The sequence below is a fragment of the Schistosoma haematobium genome, chromosome ZW (assembly GCF_000699445.3).
Source record: "Schistosoma haematobium chromosome ZW, whole genome shotgun sequence".
NCBI classification, from domain to species: Eukaryota; Metazoa; Platyhelminthes; class Trematoda; order Strigeidida; family Schistosomatidae; genus Schistosoma; species Schistosoma haematobium.
This window is the reverse complement of record NC_067195.1, coordinates 70,779,400-70,803,063: the sequence shown is the minus strand read 5'-3', so window position 1 is coordinate 70,803,063 and position 23,664 is coordinate 70,779,400. Positions and strand designations below refer to the sequence as shown.

Here is a 23,664-nt window from a genome sequence, read left to right as displayed (position 1 = left end):
TAGAGACACATCTATAAAGTGAGTCCTTTTCGAGACTAATGTAAGCTTCCCCATAAAAGCAAATAAATTTATAGATCAACATCTTTGTAGCCCAAAGTAAAAACAGAAATATTTTAAAACTAGAAGACAGCTAGAGAAGAAGACAGGGGATGGCTAAGCAAGTTCGAATGTTTTTCTCAAATATTCCACGAGTCGATTTTCTAGAATTTTACCATAGTAGCTGCTTCAAACTCACAGTTTTCGAAAAGAGTTCCTTTAGTAACTGTAGCCAATTTTTTACATTGCAGTTTTGCTTCCGGGTTTCTCTGAATGAATATTGAAAGGATACCTATTTCTGATTAATATATACAACATATTTGATAAGTCATCATTAAAAACATGACCTAACATTTCCAATCAATAAATGTTTGCGTTGGCTTAGTATATCAAAGAGTTGAATCATTTTTTTTCTACTATAATTATATGCAAACGTTAATGTATCATCGTACGGAATCGTTTTGTTAGACTCTCTTTCTATCTGTCTGTTTCACACACACGCACACCCACTCAGCAAGATCAATCAATAACTCGTTATTGATATTTCGTAAACATTGCTTGGTAAATAAACACTTACATTTTGTCAGTAATTTAATTTGTAGATACAAAATCTCATTGCCAAATAAGAAGTACACAGACTCTCATTTGTGAAATTTACATGATGTAGTGTGAATAGTTCTTAGAAAGAAATAATTTAGATTTCATTAACTTACAATCCATATAGCTACATTGTAAATAAGTAATTGAAATGAAAGGAAAATGTAGCATTCATAGCTTGAATGGTAGACAAATATGAATATCCAGTGCTTCAAGCTTTTCCATGGTCGTCTAGCTTCAATTTACTCTCAACTATTTAAAATATTAAGTTACTTATGTTTTTGATATGAAACAGTTCAATTTCACGTATTATCTTCATAATGGTTGAGAAATGCGTAGTATGATGCATATGTTTAAGAACTTCAGCTGAGTAGTGAAAATTATATGAGACTATTACGACTCCTCTCGATGTCTACAGGAAAGTGTATTGATAAATCGATGAAAATACTGCCAGTATATTTAATTTTTATCATTAGGGTTAGGTACTATTCTTAGTCTCTTTCCTTGTATGATGTTTCCCGTAAATAGTGATGATTCTAAAATGTAGTACAATATATTCTATAAAGTTAGATTAGATTCATTTAGCTAAAAAATTTGTTACGAAATAACTTTTTAAAATAAAATAGAGCCATTACAAAACTATCTTTCGTTATTAAATAACATAAAACAAAGAACCAGCGAAAAGCAGAGAGCACTGAAAATTCGTTATATCCCAATTTCGGACTATTTAACACTACCTAGCCAAAACCTTTTTCATGTCTTCAACTCCAAACCATCTCACTAAAGCACTACGTAGAACTCCTCGATATGTGCTGCAAAATTGAGCCAATTCTATTTATTCCTCAACAAAAATTAATAAATATCGAAAATATCTCTCACATTTCAAATATTGTTAAAATATAACCGTCACAGTTGTCCAATATTACTTCAGAAATCCCATCTCTAAATTTATCAAGTTTTAATATGTACAGTTTATGAAGATTGTTGATTTATAGGCTGAATTGGAAATAATTGATAGGCAAAAGAATGGCATATCAGTGTGATCCCTTCCTGATCTATTAATAATTGATGCTTTCATAGTTAGTCTAGAAAACAATAAACTTAAAAAGACCGATGGTAATTTCCACTTGAAAAAAAGATACGTGGATGATATTTATATCATTTGTGACAATAAATATGATGTGAATCATCTTTTAAAGGCATTTAATAACTGCCATTCATTATTCAATTTCATACTTGAATTTGAAAACAAATAAAGTATTCACTTTCATGATGACCTAATTAAAAAAACACGACGGAATTCTAAGAAGATCCATCCACAGGAAACCTTTGTGAAATGGTTACTTGTCAGGTTTTCACAACTGGGTTCGCATTTGTCGGAAGCAAAGCTTAATTATATTTCTCGCTACATGGATATGAAGAATTTGTAATCCTGAGGTCATAGATGACGAACTGAGCATACTTAAGAAAATGCTCATTAAGAACATGAACCTACCGATATTTATTGACAAGAATATAAAACTCAAACCACTTAAAGCATAAATAACCTCCATAGAAAGCAAAACACATTATATGAAGATCACGTTCGAAGATCATATAGCTGAAGACGTTCTGAGGAGAAGAATTTTTTACTCCCTTAATTGAACGTTCTTCACACCAACTTTGTAAATGGTTTTTGCTTCAATGTTCACCAATAACCTTAAGGATAAATTATCTTGATTGAAAAAATCTATGTGCGCTTATCAATCTAGCTATTCATGTAGAGGCAGGTATATAGGTTATTCGATGCGTACCTTATACAAAGGATTTGAAAACATTACTCGGTTTGGCTGAAACGAGATCTGAATGGCTAATTAAGAAGTTCAATGAGCAAACACAGTTCATTCAGTCAAACAGAATTCTGGGTTCACAGTCGTTCACAATGTAAGTGAAAAGCTGCCAAAGGCTATTTAATCCCATCTTCTTTGCATTATCGTAGCACTAGCAACTAATCTGATAAAACCAGAGTTATACGTCCAGAGTCAACTGGCACAACCTCTTCTCATACCATGGTCCTAACATCTCTTTTTTTCTTTCTTCTTTATGCTTCCCTTTATCTACAGTCCTTAATTTCCTTCGTACCTTTTTTAGAGGCCTTTACCACCCCCACTGGTTATCGCTGTTTCTATGATCCTCTTGATTACAGTTCATCTAAATTTCAACATGTTATCTTATCACGCTCAGCCTTCCCTTTCAAAAACTATTCCTTACCTATTGTCATGATAAATATTCAAGATCTCAACAACAAATTTACTCTTATTTTCTTCGATAACATTTTTGTAACCCCACTATTACCATGTTTGACAAAACTCTTCCCGGAACAATTCTTTCTTATTTTAATTAGAATGTGACACTAAACGACAACTTAGTGTTTTAATTGGAAATTATCATGCATAATATATTTTTTCAGAAAAATCTCAAGAGCATTTCTAAAAATTTCTGATTCCACTTTTAACTATAACAGCGATGAATATAATTGTATCAAGTGCTTAATGTAGAATACTTGATAACTGAATCAAATCATAACTAAACATAAGATATATATTAGAAATAATATACTTCACTTGCATTATAGATTTTTGATATTAAAACTTAACTCTCAAATAGGTAAATTGATACACATTACAATTTCGAAACAAAAAGACATTTTAATGTAATCCGTGATATTTATCATAATAACAAACACTGGCGATTTGATTCTGTACAGCTCTTCTATCGTACAAAAATTAGTCTAGGGATTAGTTTAGTTTTGCTGGTAATAGTATTGTTGGTTTCAGGTAATAAAATGTTATATCAAAAAGATTTTCCGACCAACAAGATAATAATAGAAGTTTAAGAGACTTAAAATAGAAGACATAAAAACGAACTAGAAGTTTTGATAATATAATTGCATCCCTTTATTATGTAACAGTTTCTTCTTCAAATTAAGCAACCACTCAAAATTACATGATCACAACATACTGATACATACAATCAAACTGTTAACATCTGAGATGTTCAAATGTGTAACATACATACACCTTAAAATAAGATGAAATGAAAATCAATTTGATATTATTCACAATAAATTGGTTTAAAGAAAGCTCTACGACTAAACCATTCAGCTCAGAGAACAAAACACCACCAAAAGTCATCCATCTGAGCCACAAATCTTCTCCACCACCTCAAAACCTGATACTCTCCACCTAATCAGTGATTTTTAGTCGCAGTCTTATGATATTTTTGATATTCATCTGGTTTTCTATGACATTTCTGTGCATATTTTCATAAAGTTCCTTTTTTAGTAAAATCTAGGAAAATTTAAACTGTGTTCTAATTGATATGGAGAGAAGACTTGAGTAAAAATACTGGTTTCTAATTCTTGAATAGTATTTGAAAATCGGAATGTTATCTAGACATACTGAGACCCCACAAATGGCTTGGTTTGACATAACTTTCGAAAGTTTTATTGTATAAACAGCATATTAAAATCACACTGTTAACTGGAACTTTGAAAACTTCCACAACTTGCCTTTATCTAAATTGCCTACTACAAATTTTCGTATTATTTGTCGTGGCTTACCATAGAACTAACCGCAATGTTGAGAGTGTTTGTTTACTCGTAAAGAAAGGAAATATACACGCACTGCTGAGGAGTCTCATGCTTGGATGAAACGGCCGTCAAGTGCTTCCAGATTTGCAACGGTGGTCAAATATTGATCGGTCCATGATCTCAATTGAAGTACAGGTTTCTAAACAGAATTGAAATTTTTTAAAAATATAGACACTCACTAGATGTTAATGTTTTAAATTGGTTAAATTCAGCATGAAATCAAACAGTTCGTAGTGCTGATATATTTATATATATCCAGTAGAAATGTATCCCTTGATCAAAGTGAGTGGTTTTTGAGATACACTCTATGTAGTGCTAGAAAAGTAAAAGTAATCCACAAGAATCCCTGAACATAGAACTCATACTAAGGGGAACTTGTTATATAGTTGGATAGCTAAGTAATAATGCCTATGACTATGAAATGGATTCCACCTACTCTAGGAAGGCTATTTCCATCTCGACTTAAGATATACATTGTCGATAAGTGTTAACTTGAATTAAACTTAGAATTAAGCCTCCTTAATAAGTGACTCAAACACGTCCAGTACGAAATCAAACCGGGAAATAGAGAACGTTTAATTTTGTCACAAACATGAATTGTTTTCAACTTACAACCTACATGTAACAGCCAAAGATACTAACTCAATGAAGATGAACATATTTTTACTATGCAAGTCTTAAGATTTTACCCCACTTGATTTTTAAGCAAAAATATTTATGAAAATCGTGAACTATTAAATACAACAAATGAAAATGTTTGTGTTTTCATTTATACATTTTTATCAAGTGTTTACTAAGTATCACACAACTGAAAAATGTTTAGTCAAAGTGAATCTTTAAATTATTTGAAATAAATACACATATATTGTGGGGTGTGCTACTGATATCGATAGATATAAGTAGTATGTATCATCAATCGAAAGTGAAATGTCTGGCAGCAGAAGGTTAAGAAGATCTGAGAAAAGAGAACAAGGACAGAGAACGATTGGTGTGGAAACGACAGAACAATAAATTTTGAGAAGATTGATTGATTTTTTGCAGAAGGAACGATCAAGTTTGAGACAGTTGATTGGCATTTTGAAAATAAAGAATTTACCGTATGGTTGTCCAATTTAACTAAGAGATTCTATAAATTTGTGTTGAAATACGATAGGTTTTTCCCGCTGTATTCTCGTTCACTACATTGTGTGTACACACATTGGGAAATTAAAACCAATATTGAATCTATGTTGGGATTGTTACTCCATCTACATGTCTCTAATCTATCTCACTAACTCAAAAATCAGAGTAGACTATTTGTTACTAATTACAACTACATTCTCAACACATGATTGATGCATTGCTGAAGGTAAATAATTATAAAAGTGAATATCTACTTATGTTTTAAATTTTTTTAGTGAACTAAAAGCTGAATAGCCTATAGTAGGAAGTATTGACAGTTTTCAACCATAGATTAGTCTGTTAATTTACAATCAGTACGCACGTACATAATGTTAATCTCTCTCCAAGACAACAGACCGATATCATTTCTAATCTAGTTAAGTGTGAATATGATATCCAGTATCAGAATTGACTTAAAATTCTCTAGCTTCACAAATGCTAACAAATCATTTAAGATATGAATTAAACGTTAATCTAGAAGCAGAATACACTCATTCAAAGCGAAAAATTTATAAATCTGGTGAAAAATACGAAGATTCGATTATTTGATTAACCATATGAGTACAATAGAATTAATAGAAGCTCATTTTACATTATGAGTCATAATCTTTACTTAAAACCCTTAGCTAAAGTTTATCTATCTGTTTTACATACTAATAATTATCAGAAGTCATTATGTGGACATTTTAATAATTTCAATAGTTGAAATCATGAGTCAATTGAAGCTAGACCACCATCGAAAACCTGGACGCACTGGATGGCCGTTTCCTTCTAGTATGGGACTCCTCAGCATTGCACATTCACCCTTGGATGCCGACCCAGTGATCTAATGGTTAAGCGCTCGAGCGCGGGACTGATGGGTACTGGGTTCGAATCTCGCGTCTGCGATCGGAGATATGCACATCTGAGGAGTCCCATAATAGAACGAAACGACCATTCAATGCTTCTAGGTTCTCCATAATGGTTTAGCTTCAACTGACCCATGATTTCAACTACTGATACCAATAATTGAAAATCTTCAATTAAAATGGATTCAAAATTGGGTGTATTGTTAAATTTTTTTAAAACTACCACTATAAGTGATAAAACCTGATACATATGTTAACAATCAATACATATTTGGCTACATGTTCATCTATGCTTGGTGAATATTTCTTTAACAATAAATCATTATACTACTTATTCACTACTTTCTTCAATTGATTAAATCTATTGAATTCTAAAAAGGATTCATAAAATTTATTACGAATTTGGAATCAGTTCTTATTTGTATCAATTAATTATAGACTCAATGATATCATTATCATTATTATCATTATCATGATACTGAAAACATTATTTTTTTTAAAAAATGTTTAATTAGTTTATTCCAAAACCTTTTTAAGGTCATGTGTACAATTTGATGAACCATTGTAATTAGTACATTTTTTTGTTTTCTTCATTCAATGAAATAATTTACAATTTAAGAAAATCAATAAATAAATGAACCATTTCTAAAATACATAACTACAGTTACATAAATAGATACCATTACACAATTATATGGTATGTATATACCTTTCTTCTTTTCTTTTCTTTTCCTTTTTTTTATTAAAGAAAATTCTTAACATTCATTTTTGTTAAGATATGATAATACGATTTGAAATAGATGGGTTTTATTAGTTTCTTTCATTTGGTATCAATAATCATATATATATTCATCATCTCATTTATATGGGTGGTATCATGATATACTTTATACAAATGAAGGAATAAGTAAATGGATAATGAATAGATACAATTTCAATGAATGTTTAGTTGTTATGCACTTTTGTGAATATACAAAGCTCAATCAATATGCTTGTTTATGCATTTATTCATGTGATGTACTTTTAAGAAAATTTCAAGATTTTGAAATAAAAAAATGTTTTATAAAGTTTTCTTCATTTTCTTTTTATTAACAAAAAAAATAATCATTTATAGTATAGAATACTAAAACCGATAATACGTAATATGTTGTAACAAAAATTGAAATTGGCAATATTCACCTTTGCTCATATTGATAAATGAATCAATCAGTTAATTATTAAAACAAAACAAAACAAAATAGAACAGCCTAATATAAATGTAAGTTAAATCAAGTTGCCATACTAAATAAGCACAATGAAATGAAATCAGCTTAATGAATAAAAGATAAGGTTTAATAATTGTAATAGCAATAATAGTAAGAACTCCGCCTGTAGCTCTTCTAGAGTTACTGCCGGTCCCAAGCCCGGGTAAAGGAGGAGGGTTGGGCATGGGGTTAGCGTCCCCATCCCGTAGAAAACTAACTCGCTAAAAAACGCTTACCAGAAAAAATAATTCAAACCATTTTAACTCTGCCCTGAGAGTTAGAAGGTCTTCACTTAGAAGAATTATGACGCTTCATGGTGAAAGCCGAGTTCGTTCGGAAGCCACGAGGCCGATGCCCCTTCTAACAACCAGAGCAAAAATTTTTATAGGTACATGGAACGTTAGAACAATGTGGGAAACCGGGAAGACCAGTCAACTTGCAACGGAAATGAGGAGATACAACTTAGCAGTACTGGGAATCAGCGAAACCCACTGGACCCAAGCTGGACAGAAAAGGCTAGCTACGGGAGAGATGCTGCTATACTCCGGTCACGAAGAGGAAAATGCTCCACACACACAGGGAGTTGCTCTAATGCTGTCCAAAGTAGCACGAAATGCACTTGTAGGATGGGAATCCCACGGATCCAGAATCATCAAAGCATCATTCAAAACAAAGAAGGAGGGGATCTTAATGAATATTATCCAATGTTATGCACCCACCAATGATAGCAACGACGACATTAAAGATCAGTTCTACGAGCGGCTGCAGTCAATCATTGAGAAATGACGAAGAAAGGACCTAACTATTCTGATGGGAGATCTAAATGCCAAAGTCGGAATAGATAACACTGGATATGAAGATATTATGGGACGACATGGACTGGGAGAGAGAAACGAAAATGGAGAAAGATTTGCAAATCTATGTGCATTCAACAAATTGGTCATAGGAGGCACAATATTTCCACACAAGCGTATACACAAGGCTACATGGATCTCACCGGACCACACTACAGAGAACCAGATAGACCATATTTGCATCAACAAAAAATTCCGAAGGACAATGGAAGATGTGAGAACCAGGAGAGGAGCTGACGTAGCTTCAGATCACCACCTAGTTGTAGCCAATTTAAAACTGAATCTAAAAAAGAACTGGACAACTGGACAAACAGCAATTCAAAGGTTCAATACAGCCTTCCTTCGAGATACTGACAAACTCAATGAATTCAAGATAGCTCTCAACAACAGGTTCCAAGCCTAACAAGATCTACTGAAGGAAGAAGAAACTACTATGGAGGACAACTGGAAAGGCATCAAAGAAGCATTAACTTCAACGTGTCAAGAGGTTCTGGGACTAAAGAATCACCATCATAAGGAGTGCATCTCTATAGAAACACTGGACAAGATCAAAGAAAGGAAGAACTAGAAGACAGCAATTAACAACAGCCGAACACGAGCAGAGAAAGTCCAAGCACAAGCTGAATACATAGAAGCAAACAAGCAAGTGAAGAGGAGCATTATAACCGACAAGAAGAAATACGTGGAAGAACTAACAACGACTGCGGAAAAACCTACAAGAGAAGGAAATATTAACCAGCTTTACGATACAACGAAGAAACTAGCACGGAAATACAGTAAACCAGAGAGACCGGTCAAAGACAAAGAAGGCAAGCCAATCGTCGAAATTCAACAACAGCGGAACAAATGGGTAGAGTACTTCGAGAAACTCCTGAATAGGCCGGCCCCAACGAATCCACCGGACATCGTGGCAGCACACACAGATCTTCCTATAGATGTCAATCCAGCAACGACGGAAGAAATCAGAATGGCTGGTCATCAAACAAATCAAGAGCGGGAAAGCAGCAGGACCTGACAACACACCAGCTGAAGCACTGAAGTCAGACATCGAAGTAACTACAAACATGCTTCACCTTCTATTGAAAAATATTTGGGAGGAGGAACAAGTGCCGATGTACTGGAAAGAAGAGCACCTCGTCAAGATTCCAAAGAAAGGAGATCTGAGCAAATGTGAAAACTACAGAGGCATTACACTACTGTCAGTACCAGGGAAAGCATTTAACAGAGTGTTGCTGAACCGGATGACACTACGGATCATCATCGAACAATCAGTTGAGTGGAACTCACCACTGTACATCAACTTCATTGATTATGAAAAGGCATTAGACATTGTAGATAGAAGAACATTATGGAAACTTCTTCGACACTACGGAGTTCCTGAGAAGATTGTTAACATTATCCGGAACTCATATAACGGACTACAGTACAAGGTCGTGCATGGAGGACAGATGATAGACGCATTCCAAGTAAGGACCGGAAACAGACAAGGCTGTCTACTCTCTCCCCTCCTCTTTCTTCTGGTGGTCGACTGGATTATGAAGACCTCGACATCTGAGGGAAAACATGGAATAAAGTGGACAGCTCGGAATCAATTAGAAGATTTGGACTTTGCAGATGGCCCAGCCCTCCTATCACATACACATGAACAAATGCAGATAAAGACAACCAGTGCAACAGCAGTCTCTGCATCAGTAGGCCTCAGTATACACAAGGGGAAAACCAAGGTTCTCAAATTCGAAGTGGAAAACAACAATCCAATCACTCTTGATGGCAAAACTCTGGAAGATGTAGAATCCTTCACATACCTGGGAAGCATCATCGATGAACAAGAGGTTCAGATGCAGACGTAAAGGCGAGGATTAGTAAAGCAAGGACAGCATTCCTATAGTTGAAGAACATAAGCAACTCAAAACAACTGTTTGTCAAGCAATATCAAAGTGAGAATCTTCAATACGAATGTCAAGGCAGTTCTACTGTACGGAGCTGAAACTTGGAGAACTACTACAACCATCATCAAGAAGGCACAAGTGTTTATAAATAGTTGTTTTCACAAGATACTCAACATCCATTGGGCGGATACTATTAGCAACAGCCTTTTGTGGGAGAGAACAAACCAGCTTCCAGCTGAAGAAGAAATGAGGAAAAGACGATGGGAATGGATAGGACATACATTACGGAAATCACCAGACTGCATCACGAGACAAGCCCTAACTTAGAATCCTGAAGGGAGGCGGTAAGGAGGAAGGCTAAAGAACACATTACGTCGGGAAATAAAAGCAGATATGGAGAGGATGAGTAACAACTGGAAGGAACTGGAAAGGATTGCCCAGGACAAGGTTGGATGGAGAATGCTGGTGAGCGGCCTATGTTCCTTCACGAGGAGTAACAGGCGTAAGTAAACAAGTAAGTCATAATAGTGAAAAAGAGTAAACATTAAACATGTCATTTGAGAAGACAGAATTGAACTGTATATATGAAAGAGTACTGAAATGCAAGAACTAGAGAAGGGTAAAGAACAGATGTATCTGAACTATTATGACCGATTATAAAATCATGTTAACCAAAGTCTCCAATCATTGTTCGAAATAATCCCTTGAACCTCACCTAGGTATTATGGGATTATGTTTATTTGTGATATTAAATGGGACATCAAAACAAACATATTGTGGCATTGTAAAACTGTTGAACGCTTTCTCAATGGCCATAATGTTGATGAATTAGAATTTTTTGAAGTGATATTATCAAACTAGATTTTGCCTTGTAATATACTGGAATGATTGAAGCAATTTATTAACATTTATTGCTACTGAATAACTGACTGAAATTCAAAGCAAACGTTTTTAGCTCAAACACCACTAAATTGAGTTATGAATTAGACGTTCTTCACCATGATTTTAAAAAATGAACAATAAACGTAGAACAATAAGATGACACATTGGGACAAATGTTTAGAAAATGAAAACTGATGTCAGTGTTACGTAATAACAACCGTGAAATTGTACAAATTAACAAAATAAGATGAGTCAAGTTAAAAAAAAGGATCTGGTATTGAAAGCAAATTTTTAAGACCAACACCGAAGTCAGAATTCTCAATACAAATGTCAAAACAATTCTACTGTATGTGGTGGAAACTTGGAGAATTACGAAGGCAGTCATCCAGAGCATACATGTGTTTATTAATAATTGTCTACGCAAAATACTTCGGATCTGTTGGCCAGACACTATCAGCAACAACCTACTGTGGGAGAGAACAAACCAGATCCCAGCAGAGGAAGAAATCAGGAAGAAGCGCTGGAAGTGGATAGGACACACATTGAGGAAAGCATCCAACTGCGTCACAAGACAAGCCCTCACATGGAATCCTCAATGTCAAAGGAGAAGAGGAAGACCAAATAACACATTACGTCGAGAAATGGAGACAGACATGAGAAAAATGAACAAAAATTGAATAGAAGTGGAAAGGAAGGCCCAGGGCAGAGTGGGTTGGAAAACGCTGGTCGGCGGCCTATGCTCCATTGGGGGTGACAGGCGTAAGTAAGTAAGTAAGTAAGTAAGTAACTGAACCTCTACGTTTCATTGTTTAGTTAATGAACATCCTATTTACCGTTGTCAATAGCAAACTTCTTTCTTTTATTATTCTTCAGCCTTACTCGTCTTGCTCTTTTAATTTATCAAATTTTGTTTGTCACTACATAACTTCGACAAAAATTTTCATTCCCCAGTAACTTGTCTCCATGTGCTATAAAATTTATTTTCTAGAACCTTCACATTCAGTAACACATCAATGTTCATCCACTTTACCGTTTTATAACTCGTTCATAACTGTTATCGATATCCTGCTAATTTTCTTTAGTATGACAAAACATATGTCACATTGGTCAAACATAATAGTTATCATTATTGTTTCTAGGCTTCAAGGAACTGATAAGAATGCAGAAGATAAATAAATTCGTCTTATTCTACTTTGTTTGTTATTCTTAATTGTATGGTAGTTCTAAAAGACAGTTTTAGTTACTGCTAAGTAGATTTAACAACCGTGTCTGTTGTGCGGCAGTTACTCACTGAAGACAGTTGTGGACGGTCGCGCGATATCGGGGATTGGTTGAAAATAGACATTCACACCGTTGGATACCGGCACAGTGGTCTAGAGGCTATGCGTTCGTGTGTGAGGCCGAAAGCCCTGGGTTCGAGTCCCGAGTGCTAGATCATGGATGCGCACTGCTGATTAGTTCCATACTAGAACGAAATGGCCGTTCAATCCTTCCATAATGGTCTAACTTTGATCGACTCATGAATTCAGTCATTAAAAATTACTACAATCTCCACAATCCCCTATCCCGATAAAAAAATACATTCTTCGTAACAACTTTGAATCTATGAATTCCCATTGTATGTAAGGATTATTCACCAGCATTTACCGTTTAAATTCAAATACAAATATATTTCACCTCTGAAATCTATTTTTCATAATATCCTAAAAGTTTGGATAATCTACTGAGTTCTCGTATAATTTGTCGGCCTAAAGTTAAAATTACTCGACTTCATTAATATATATCATATCCAAAAGGATACTAATAACCATTTGTTAATGACTTTGACAAACTGTGTAGGATATTACATTTCAATATCAATTACGTTCCAATCCTAATCAGTGATCGATTCAAATATGCGTCATACATAAAGCTACAAAACATCGTAATTTCTATTGGGCGAATAAAAGGTTTAGCACATACACCTACACCCATAAGCTTTAACATATTCACGCATATATACAAGTGTATCTGTTCTTTACATTGTTGCTATTTTAATTTGTGATAATTTTGAGTGTTTTCGACAATTCATTAAATCATATTTAATCTTTTGAATTACAAATACAAAATACATACATATCAAAATTCCTCAGTGATCAGTTGATTTTGGAATTCCAAAGAGATCCAGATTATGTATGTTCACGCCTTTTATAATACAAGTAGCATCACATGACTCACAGTAAACAGAACTCATTAATGTTAACCAATCAACTTCGTAGACACAATTATTCGTCAGAACGTAAAAAAGCAGAATATTTACATGAAATTGACATTTCACTACTTAATTCTGTTTTGTTACCGCCTTATGAAATTTTCTCGGAATCTAATGCAATTTCATTTATCGAAAAGTATCATAAAACAAAACCAGTCAAATATAAGGCATTTGTTCTTCCAGATAGATTTGTTCTGCATAACAAGAATCGCAGACTAATTACTTACCCAAAACCATGTATCATTTATTCTGAAGTGAAATATATTTTCACCTCACCAAGCAAATCAACCCTTGGCTGTTTTGTATTATGCATCGATTCATGTATTGACAAAATATGTCGTTATGAGTTGTACAAAATAAAAGATCCAACATCTCACGACTTCTTTATAGACTTTTTAACATATGTTATGGGAGTTAAGGCTCGCCAATATTGTAACATTATCAATAGTTATTATCATCAGCGTCATTCCATTACATATAAGTCAAAAACTTCAAACACTGGTAGAACATCAAGCCCTTCTCTAGATGAATCTGAATCTTTATTCAATTACGAGTTATCAAGTTCAAATCCTTCATTTAATCAATTAAAAAGAAAATATAAATAAATTTGATCATTTCATTATATCTTGTGAATTGGATAGACTAGTATACTATAATATTAGTTTTTATACTCAGTTTTAAATAGTACTTACATACCTATCTTTACTAAATGAATTATAATAATAGATTATATCAATACAATTTTGATGAAATTCAGTATTTGTGTGTTTCATATCCTAAAATAAAATTATGTCTTTGTTTTATATTTTATCTTTTGAAATAATCGTTCTTCTTCTTTATTGAATACAATAAAAGTAGCTTCAGTAAAGTAAACAAAACTGAACATTAATTAAGTTTGAAAGTAACTTTTTGAGATGGTGGAGAAGATTTGTAGCTCAGGTGGATGATTTTGGTGGAGTTTTGTTCTCTGAGCTGGATGGTTTGGTTCAGCTGAAAGAACAAAACTTCACCAAAATGTAACTTTTTATCACTAATTAATACCAGTTGGAGATAATTGAAAACTTAGGAATCATCTTAGAGCTATTTTCTTAATGATTGAAACTACTCAACGATACTTATGATAAATCCAAATTAACTGAACTCAAAATCTTGAGATATTGTATAGTGTGTACAATATCGTCGAACTGTAGTATTCAAATGAAATGTTCTATATATTTTAACTAAAATCAATTCATGATAAATTGAGGCTTACATTTATTGTTACAACTGAATTATAATCATACTTTCAATATCAGTACTTTTACAGTTCATGGCTTTTATTCAAAATTACGTTAAAGCTATCTAAATATAGTTGCCAGTGGTTACATAATCATAATTTAGATAGGCATCTTATACACTTTGAGACTAATTATTTCTCAATGACTGAAGATGTTGAAATTAGATCGAACATCCATTGAATGCTCTTTGGTTTTCAATATTTCCTTGTTCGACATCATATGATATGATATGAGTTATTATCAAACTGTAAACAGTTTCTGGAAACATACCTTAACAACTAAGTATATTTGTCGTAGATATTCAAATTTTTTAGAAATTTGTACATTCTCTGTAGATCGAGAACAGTGATCAGGCTCAATGCTCATTTTCATAATAATATTTCTCTTTGATTGAAATTAAATGAGCTCACTTCGACATTGGTTTTCACGAAACTTAAAAACTTAGTCTCTATTGTTATTAACAGATAAATCGTAACAACGACAGTCTTCTAATGATATTTGAGTCGATTTTTACCCGTCACTATTATAGCACGCGTAAATAACCAACTATATGAACGAGGTAGTTAAAATATAAAATCATACTTTTCACATTTCGGCGGGTTTCTATTATGTGGACAGAATTTAAATACACTTTCACAACTGGTAAATTTATGTTGTTCACTAGTGATTCACTGTAAATTCAGTCATAAAAAAATAGACTAACTATGAAGCTCAATAACATCCATTATTAAAATTCCAGTTAATGCTTATGTGTCACGACAAAAATACTTTTTTCTATGTTAATAAATATTGAAAGCTGGTCTAAACTTAACTCATTTTTCGGTGATAACAATGCAGAAACTTCAGAAAAGTCAAATGATTAGACTGCCAAGATAGATTTTAATGTTCTTTAAAGAAAAAAAACGTGTAGTTAATCAATGAAGTATTTGTTATTGAAACAAGAAATTCTTCTACTATTCTGAGTGAAGCATATAAGTAGAAATAGAAAAAATACACAAGTTTCCTTCATAAACGGTAAAGAATGTAGAAGCTTTGTTTGTTTACAAAATGTGATGAATAGTATGTTTTGTTGACATAGCTTCAACTGTGAGTCTAAAATCCCGCGTTTATACGGAAAACAAGTAATGTAGATTACTTAAGGCTGTCTTGATAACAACATTTTACCCGTATTATCCTTCAAAACACTTTCTTTTTTCTACACATACTCTTTGAAAAGATTAGCAATCTTTGTCAACACTTTACATGTTACCATTTATGTTGTTCAGTGTAGTTGCATTTTCATGATGATTTCATCATGATTAATATCAGCATTGTTTTTGTTTTCAACAATTCAGAAACATGCAAGTTTTTTATCATCATCAAGTAGGTTGTTATGCACTTTTCGGATTCTAACGTCATATTGAACTATTTTTGAAATTCCTATTATCATCACAGATACTTTAAAGCTGCCTTTTTGTAACTTATAACCAATTTTATCAGCCCGTCTACCATACTGATTAATATTTTCTGTTTCTATATAAATTAAGTTTGTATCAGTAAATGCAGTAATAATCATCATGGTTAGTTGATTGACATGAGGTCCTATAAATAAGTCCCCTCTTAGTTCACTCTTTTTAACAATGGGTACCTGAAGTCGTTACGAAACCCATGTTAGACGGCAGATTCGAAGACGATTCATAAGCTAATTAATTTAGAGGAGTTACCATTAAACTATTTGTTTATTACCAGGTGATGTCAATGTAAATATGTTAAAACTACTGGTGGTTGATTAGTCCTCGACTACCTAACTAGGATAGATCTATTCTCCGTATTATATAAAAGGATATGTGTCTATCTGGTCTCAGTTTTGAGATATATTATAATGATTCGTTTCTACTGAAAAACGTGTCCATTGAATATCGACTTTTAAATCATATTATTAACAAGTGAAACTCACTAACTTATTGAGTAATGACAACTTCTTCCGTAAACGTATTCAGAAGAAGTTTGTATTAACTAAGAGACTATATGATATAGAACAATACAAGACTTTCAATTTTCTATGCACACACTTTATCTGTAAGAATAAATAATTTCATATCAACCAACAATATTTTATTCTTTAATTGTAAGTAAAATATTGAAGAACTCAAATATATATGTAAACATTTACTTAGGTTTACAATACTATTGAATAAATTCTCACTGTATTCTACAACATGTTGCAATGGTTTTATTGTTGGTTTGAAAATTCAGTCACAAACAAAATATTCCTTAAGAAGAAATGGACTATATTTCAGTATGTCAGTAAAGGAATGGTATTAAATGGATGTATTTTTTGTTCTGTACTTCATTTTCCATTAGTTAGTGGGATAATTGTGTTGACATATGTTTCTTTTTTGATGAGATTATTCACCTCATTTTCAATGAACTCGTTAAATTATAATAACATTTTTGGATAATCCAATTAACTGAACAATATGGAAAACTTGAAACATTTTATCAGTATAGAGTTGTGAAGATTATCAGGTTTTTGATTGGGATCATGAACCGATTGATGTTTGACCACCATTGAAAACCTAGAAGCACCTAGAAGCATCCACGATCCCGCTCGCAGGATTCAAACCCAGGGCCTTCGATCTGGCACGTGAATGCTTAACGTCTAGACCACTGGGCCGGCATCCAACGGTGTTAATGTCTAACTTCAATCAATCCACGATATTGCGCAACCATCTTTCATTGTTCACGTTAGCGCGCGAGACTAAAGGCCCTGGGATCAGATCCTGATAAGGAATCCTACAATAGGACGAAACGGCTGTCCAGTGCTTCAAGGTTTTCAATGGTGGTATAATATCAATCGGTTCATGATCTCAATTAAAACGTTTTTTCAATTTATCATATTTTTATACGTTTTGCGCCGTAAAGTTTTAAACCAGAAATAATGTTTTTGACTTATCGGACATTATTAGTATGATTTACAATCTGTTCCATACAATGTTAAAGTAGACTATAGCCTAGATGCTGAGTAAAGACGTTTAGAATTATAAACACTTTAAAACATAAGTAGTAAAATAGCCAGAATATAAAATCAACATGAGGTAGACATGTATATTTGAAGATCATGTTCACAGCCATATTGAATAGACGTGCAACCAGATACCATATATTCTTTATTCGATTTTATGTTACATATAGAAGCAACCCAGTATCCACGGAGTAAATTTCCACAGGACTGAAGAAATTATAATTGCATGTTATGAGTCAATTTAAACTGTTTTATCATTAAACCTTTTATTCATATTTTTCATATATATTGTTTACTCACTAACCTTTAATGAAATACAGAAGACAACAATCTAGCTTAGATTATCAAAATTCGAATTGTATTACATAACATTAATTTAACTATGTATTGTCTCAAAATAGCTTGAAAGTAAACTTTTGACTGTCCACGTAGTTAAGGGAACCATTTCAAGTATGTACTTTATAGTTTTAATAGGCTTATTAATTTATTTATGCAGTAGGAGATATTTTCTCTGAAATCACTGATTTCTTCTCATTTCCTATGTTTTCTTAATTCAATATTGAATATATAATGTTTTGTCTCATCCACTGTTAGTTTGTTGAAACAGATTTCTTCGAATTATTTCAGTCTAAACTATGTTTAGCATTCAACAAGTTTAGATGGTGGTTGGAGGTAGTCGACAGGAAACCCTGGACCCAGGTTTCGTGTTACTTGGCACTCGTCAGCAAGGTGTACCTGTAATCTTGAGGGAACTGTTTCTCCCTGGCCGATTCGATCTCGTGTCACCCAGCTCCAACCACCATCTAATCTCACAATAGTGCACGCAATGTCAAGTCACCTAGGCTGGTGGCCACATTGCAGCATTGTCGACAGCATCCGATCTGCACCAATAAGGACTAGACACGCATGACATTGATTGCCACCCAGTGCTCAATCAATTGTGACTCAACAAGTTTATTATGTTTTGAGAAAATCGATACCAACTAGCGAAAATCTATATAGCAACTAAAATACTGATTGTATAATAACCTATTTTTCTTGAATATGAAAAATAATCGATGTTCCAACAAACAAAATTTTCTTAGACATTTTGATGAATGAAACCATTCAAAACAATAATATGTTAAACTGCTAATCTAGTAGCCACATTGTAACTCGGTCGATAGGATTCGATCTGCACTAAGAAGGACCTGACATATATGGCATTGATCACCACCCAGTAATCAATCGATTGTAAACTGCTGATCTATTGAACATTAATTTATTAAACTATAATCCTATAATATAAAAAAATATTTCTATTAAGATCAAAAGCCCATTTTAATGATGAAAAAACCGTTCCGCTATTTTTTTTTATAAATTCAGTCTATGAATGCCTGTTGATTATATTGAAATTCAACTTCAGTGTAATACTTTTGGTTACAAAGTGTTGTTAAGTATAGCCTTGATTTTTTTTATAATTTTCGCTAGAGAATAACCAAATAAATAAATATTTATGTTACACATCAGAATGATTATGATTATTTAAAATAATCAGTGTATTTTATAAATTTTGACAAAGCAATAAGATCAACTCTGTCATTTCATTGCTTGATCAAGATCAGAATTATGTTTGTGTATCATTAATTTAATTGTCTTAACATTTATTTCTCTAGACTGTTTTCAGAAAATGTGGGAACAATATACGAATATTTTAATTGAATGTATTAAACCTTCCAGAACCTTAATTCATATTCCATGAATACTGATATGAAATATAACAATCTGCATTACTCTATCAATTACATTCACATATACTTTTTAAATTAACCTTATTTCTTTCACATTTATTTAAAGATTAATAAAGTTAAAGAAAGTTTTAAGAATCCTTTTATATATTAAAATAAACCTTTCCTAATATGAATACTAATTCACAACAGTTATATTAGATCTTATTTTGGTTATAATCCAATTCATTAAAAAATACCATTCGTTTGTTATAATTGTAAAAGTCAATAATAGCATAAAACTTTCAAAAGAAAAACAAAACAAAAACAAACAAAGAAACATGATAATCAAGTAAGAGCATTAAGTATAATCTAACGTTTCATGCTTTTATTATGAGTTGAATCTCATTTCAATTATTCTCATCAATGTTCAATGAACAAACAAACTGTTACCATTATTGTCAGCAAGTCATATAAACATCATTATGAAGGCAGAATTTATAAATTTTTAAACATAAACTATTAGTCAAAACAAATAGAAGGAGAAAAATAAATAAATAACTAATAATACTAGTATTAGTACTATATCTTATTTATAACAAAAATTTCTTCTTTAATGGATGTTTTTTTAAAGAAGAAAAAGAAAACAACAACTTCTATCCATAAAGTATAAACTAATACTAAAAATAGTTTAATAAACAAACAAAAAGAAAAAAAGAAAACGAAAAAAACAACAAGAAATATTACAACAATAATAATAACAATAACACTTTTATCATGTGAATTTGCTATGAGTAGAACTATTATCATTAATTCAATGTTTGTTGTAAACAATGTCGCATTACCTTTCATAGATACTTTCATCTTTCTTTGAATATAACTTTTGTATGATAAATAATAAAAGAAAAGTTATGCTTTTTTTTAAAAAAAAATAGTTTTTTTCTTTTTTGGTAAACAAAATTAATCTTGTTTCTTTTTTTGTATCGAAAAAAAAACTCTCCTCTTCGTGTTTTTTTTTCGTGTGTGTTGTATTTAGTTACTGATTATGATTCATGTATTAAATGTGTCATGTCAGGTTGTGATGGATGTCTAACCATAAACATATAAATTGGTCCAACTTCATTAATTTGTGGTCCATGAATAGGATCATAGTCGAAATATGTTGTATTTGTAGTCATTTCAGTTGGAGCAGATACGTAAGCTGAAGTATTCACTGTATTAATTGGTGTAACTACTAATGGTTTAATTTGAGATTCACGACTCATTGGCGTTTGAACAGGTGATCGATAAGAAAGTAATGGTGATCGAACTGGTGAATCGGTTGATAGTTGTATTGGTGATTCATTATGTAATTTTGGTGTAGCCCAACCATCGTTTAAACTATTTGATAATGAACGATTCAATAGATTTTTATTTGTAACTTCTGAACTGATTTGAGTATCAATGTATGACATAGATTGTGCCTTTAATGGAGAATCCACTGACGGCATATCATGTACCATGTTATCAGATTGTTTAGATGCATCATAAATTATTTCACATAAACGTTTAGTATCATTAGGATCTTTACATTTATATGTTTCACAGTAACTTGAATATGGAAATTCCGATTTCACTGATAACATAAACATATCTGGGTATTCTTTACACATAAAAAAATGTTCTATATCTTTGTATAATACATGATCACGAAATAATGATTTAGCAACAAAATTTTTCTTTCGAAAAATAATTCGATCTTGTAAACATATAAAACGAACTTGATGGCTTGTACGTTTCTTCATATGTGAAATAAATAAATCACTTAGATTATTTCTTTCCTTTACTTCTATACTATTCACTAAAGTTCTATCAAGTGCACATACAATACATCGATAAATTACTTTTTGATTTGTTTTTCGATCATATTCTTGTTGATGAAGTGAACTATCCGATTTAGCAGTACGTAATGCTTGATTTTTATTTGAACGTCCAAGTGGCATAATTATATAATTGAATAGTTAATTTGATTATATATATATATATATATTTATATATGTATGTATAATTCTATTTCTTTTTAGATGGATAAAAATCAGCCAAATGATAATTTATTATTGTGTACACAGAACTAGTATAACACAATATGTGAATAAAACAAAACAAGGTAAATGAGAAATAAGAATGTTCAGTTAGTTATTTTAATTTACTTTTTTATATGAGAACCGCATCGATTTTTGGTCGTTTTTTTTCTCTAGTGATATTTAATACAATAGTGTATGTGTGATGTAATTTAATCACGTTGGTTAGCTGAAAAAGACTGGACGGAAGACAGATACATAGTATATAAAAAAGAGTGATAGAGAAACATAGTGAGACACTAAGAATATCATCATATGGGGGTAGATAAATCACACTTATATTTACCGGCCATATTGATCACATACATGATAAGATATTAGATAGTTTTAATATATGTTTATATGTACACTAATAATATAAAATATTTTATAAATGGAGTTGTTTTTTGATTGATTAAATTTAATGAACTTGTTAACAAGTCTAATTTCATGATGAATAAAAATTAACTGGCTCTGAGTGTTTAGTAATAAAATATGTCTATTAGTCTATGTATTACGTCGTAATTTGAATCGAAGATTAAATATAAATCATTGTTTAAAATATGTACTCCATGGATGAACATCTTCATATTATCCGTAGGTATAATTTTTAGTCGATTTTGTATTTTGACTAGAGTAGCCATCTATGTTATGGGTTTTAACCTACCTTAGACTCGTCAGTATACATGATAACAGTGCTTGGTTGGACGCCGTTTAACAATGGTATAATACTCATCATTAAAAATGAAGTCGGCTTTGACTGGTTTGAATAAATAAATAGATTATATTGAAATGATGGAGAAGATTTATAACTCAGTTAGAAGTTCTATCTGAAGTTTATGCCGTTGATATCGTTCAGAACTACAATGAAAGCTCTACGACCGAACCATCCAGCTCAGAGAACAAAACTCAACAAAAATAGATTATACTCTGGGAATAATTATTTTTTTTATTTATTATAAGAACAGAAATGATAGCGCATTTAGTAAATTTTGCTAACAAACTCTAGGAAACTACTTCATGAATATCATATACGGGTAATCAGAATTTCAATACTCAAAATGATTTTCTGTTCTGAGGAATCCGCTCATTAATTAATTGAAAATCTGTTTTTGTAAGGAAATTACAATTAAAAGGTTTAAACAGATTCGGAAATTTTATCTCATTTTGATTATTCTCAAAGCTAACAAAATATGTTATACTAGCATTCCAAACCTTCTAATGCATCTCATATTTATTTGATTCTGATGACAGTTATGAAGGTTAATAGCCTCTGTTTTATACCTCTTTACATTTATCAACAATGGAGTATGTATAGCAATCAAATAATTGATTTGTTTATTGAAAACTAATCTGTTTAACTTGAACCTATGTTGAAACATAAATTTTTCGAAAGTCGCGCACAAACTTGGCTGATAAATGACTTCTGACTATTATTAATTCCTAAGCATATGGAAATTACTAGTTGCTATCTAGATTTACTGAAAACGTCACTTCTTAATTCATTATCTGTGTGTTAATACCAAAGTCATTTGTAAAATTATCTTGATCTTCTTTATGTTAATATCGACTGGTCATTTTGTGCTATAATACCATTCTAAGTAACAAGAATTATCAATATTTCACATCCTCTTAATTTATTATCATTAAGATAATCAAAAGTGTTTCCTTTTACAAATCCTTGATATGTCCATACTTGTACTAATACTTAAAGTGTTTGGCATACAAATACAAAACAATAAATTTAGCACATCTACATCGTTGTAATAAAATAATTATTCATTAATATAACCGCTTATTAAATTCGTATTCATTATTTTCACAAGACGGGCAAATCTTCCACAACCTACCTGTTTTTCGAAGACACCACCTTAGTTCTATAAGAAGTAAGAAGAAAATTAAATACTATTGAATTTTTATGAAAGCATCATGTTAGATCACATTTTTATTGATCACAACGTTACTTAACCTAGTCAGGTCATTGAGTTTTATCATTCAAAAACCAATATTTTGATAGAATTTAGGTATCTTTTGTAGGATGCATGATTATTCGTTTCTTATGATGTTTCTAAATAACATGGAGTATTTTAATATCGTAAGTTATGACTAGATAAAGTACAGATTTTTGACATCATTCGGTGTGTACCTATGTATTATGATAACTATTATAATCATTTCATATAAC

At 31.9% G+C, this 23,664-nt stretch overlaps 2 protein-coding genes across 2 annotated transcripts; one reads left to right on the top strand and one right to left on the bottom strand.

Moving 5' to 3' along the window:
- Nucleotides 1-13,166: 13,166 nt before the first annotated feature.
- Nucleotides 13,167-13,998, top strand: MS3_00004286 (uncharacterized protein; the record flags this gene model as incomplete). The annotated part of the gene is made up of 1 exon (XM_012938592.3): nucleotides 13,167-13,998. Exon 1 carries the CDS (start codon nucleotides 13,351-13,353, stop codon nucleotides 13,996-13,998), a length of 648 nt encoding a protein of 215 aa, XP_012794046.2. The 5' UTR covers nucleotides 13,167-13,350.
- A 5,532-nt stretch (nucleotides 13,999-19,530) lies between these two features.
- MS3_00004285 (uncharacterized protein) lies at nucleotides 19,531-21,362 on the bottom strand (the record flags this gene model as incomplete). The annotated part of the gene is made up of 1 exon (XM_012938587.3): nucleotides 19,531-21,362. The coding sequence occupies one exon, from the start codon at nucleotides 21,360-21,362 to the stop codon at nucleotides 20,424-20,426; it is 939 nt and encodes a 312-aa protein (XP_012794041.1). The 3' UTR covers nucleotides 19,531-20,423.
- Between the last annotated feature and the right edge of the window lie 2,302 nt (nucleotides 21,363-23,664).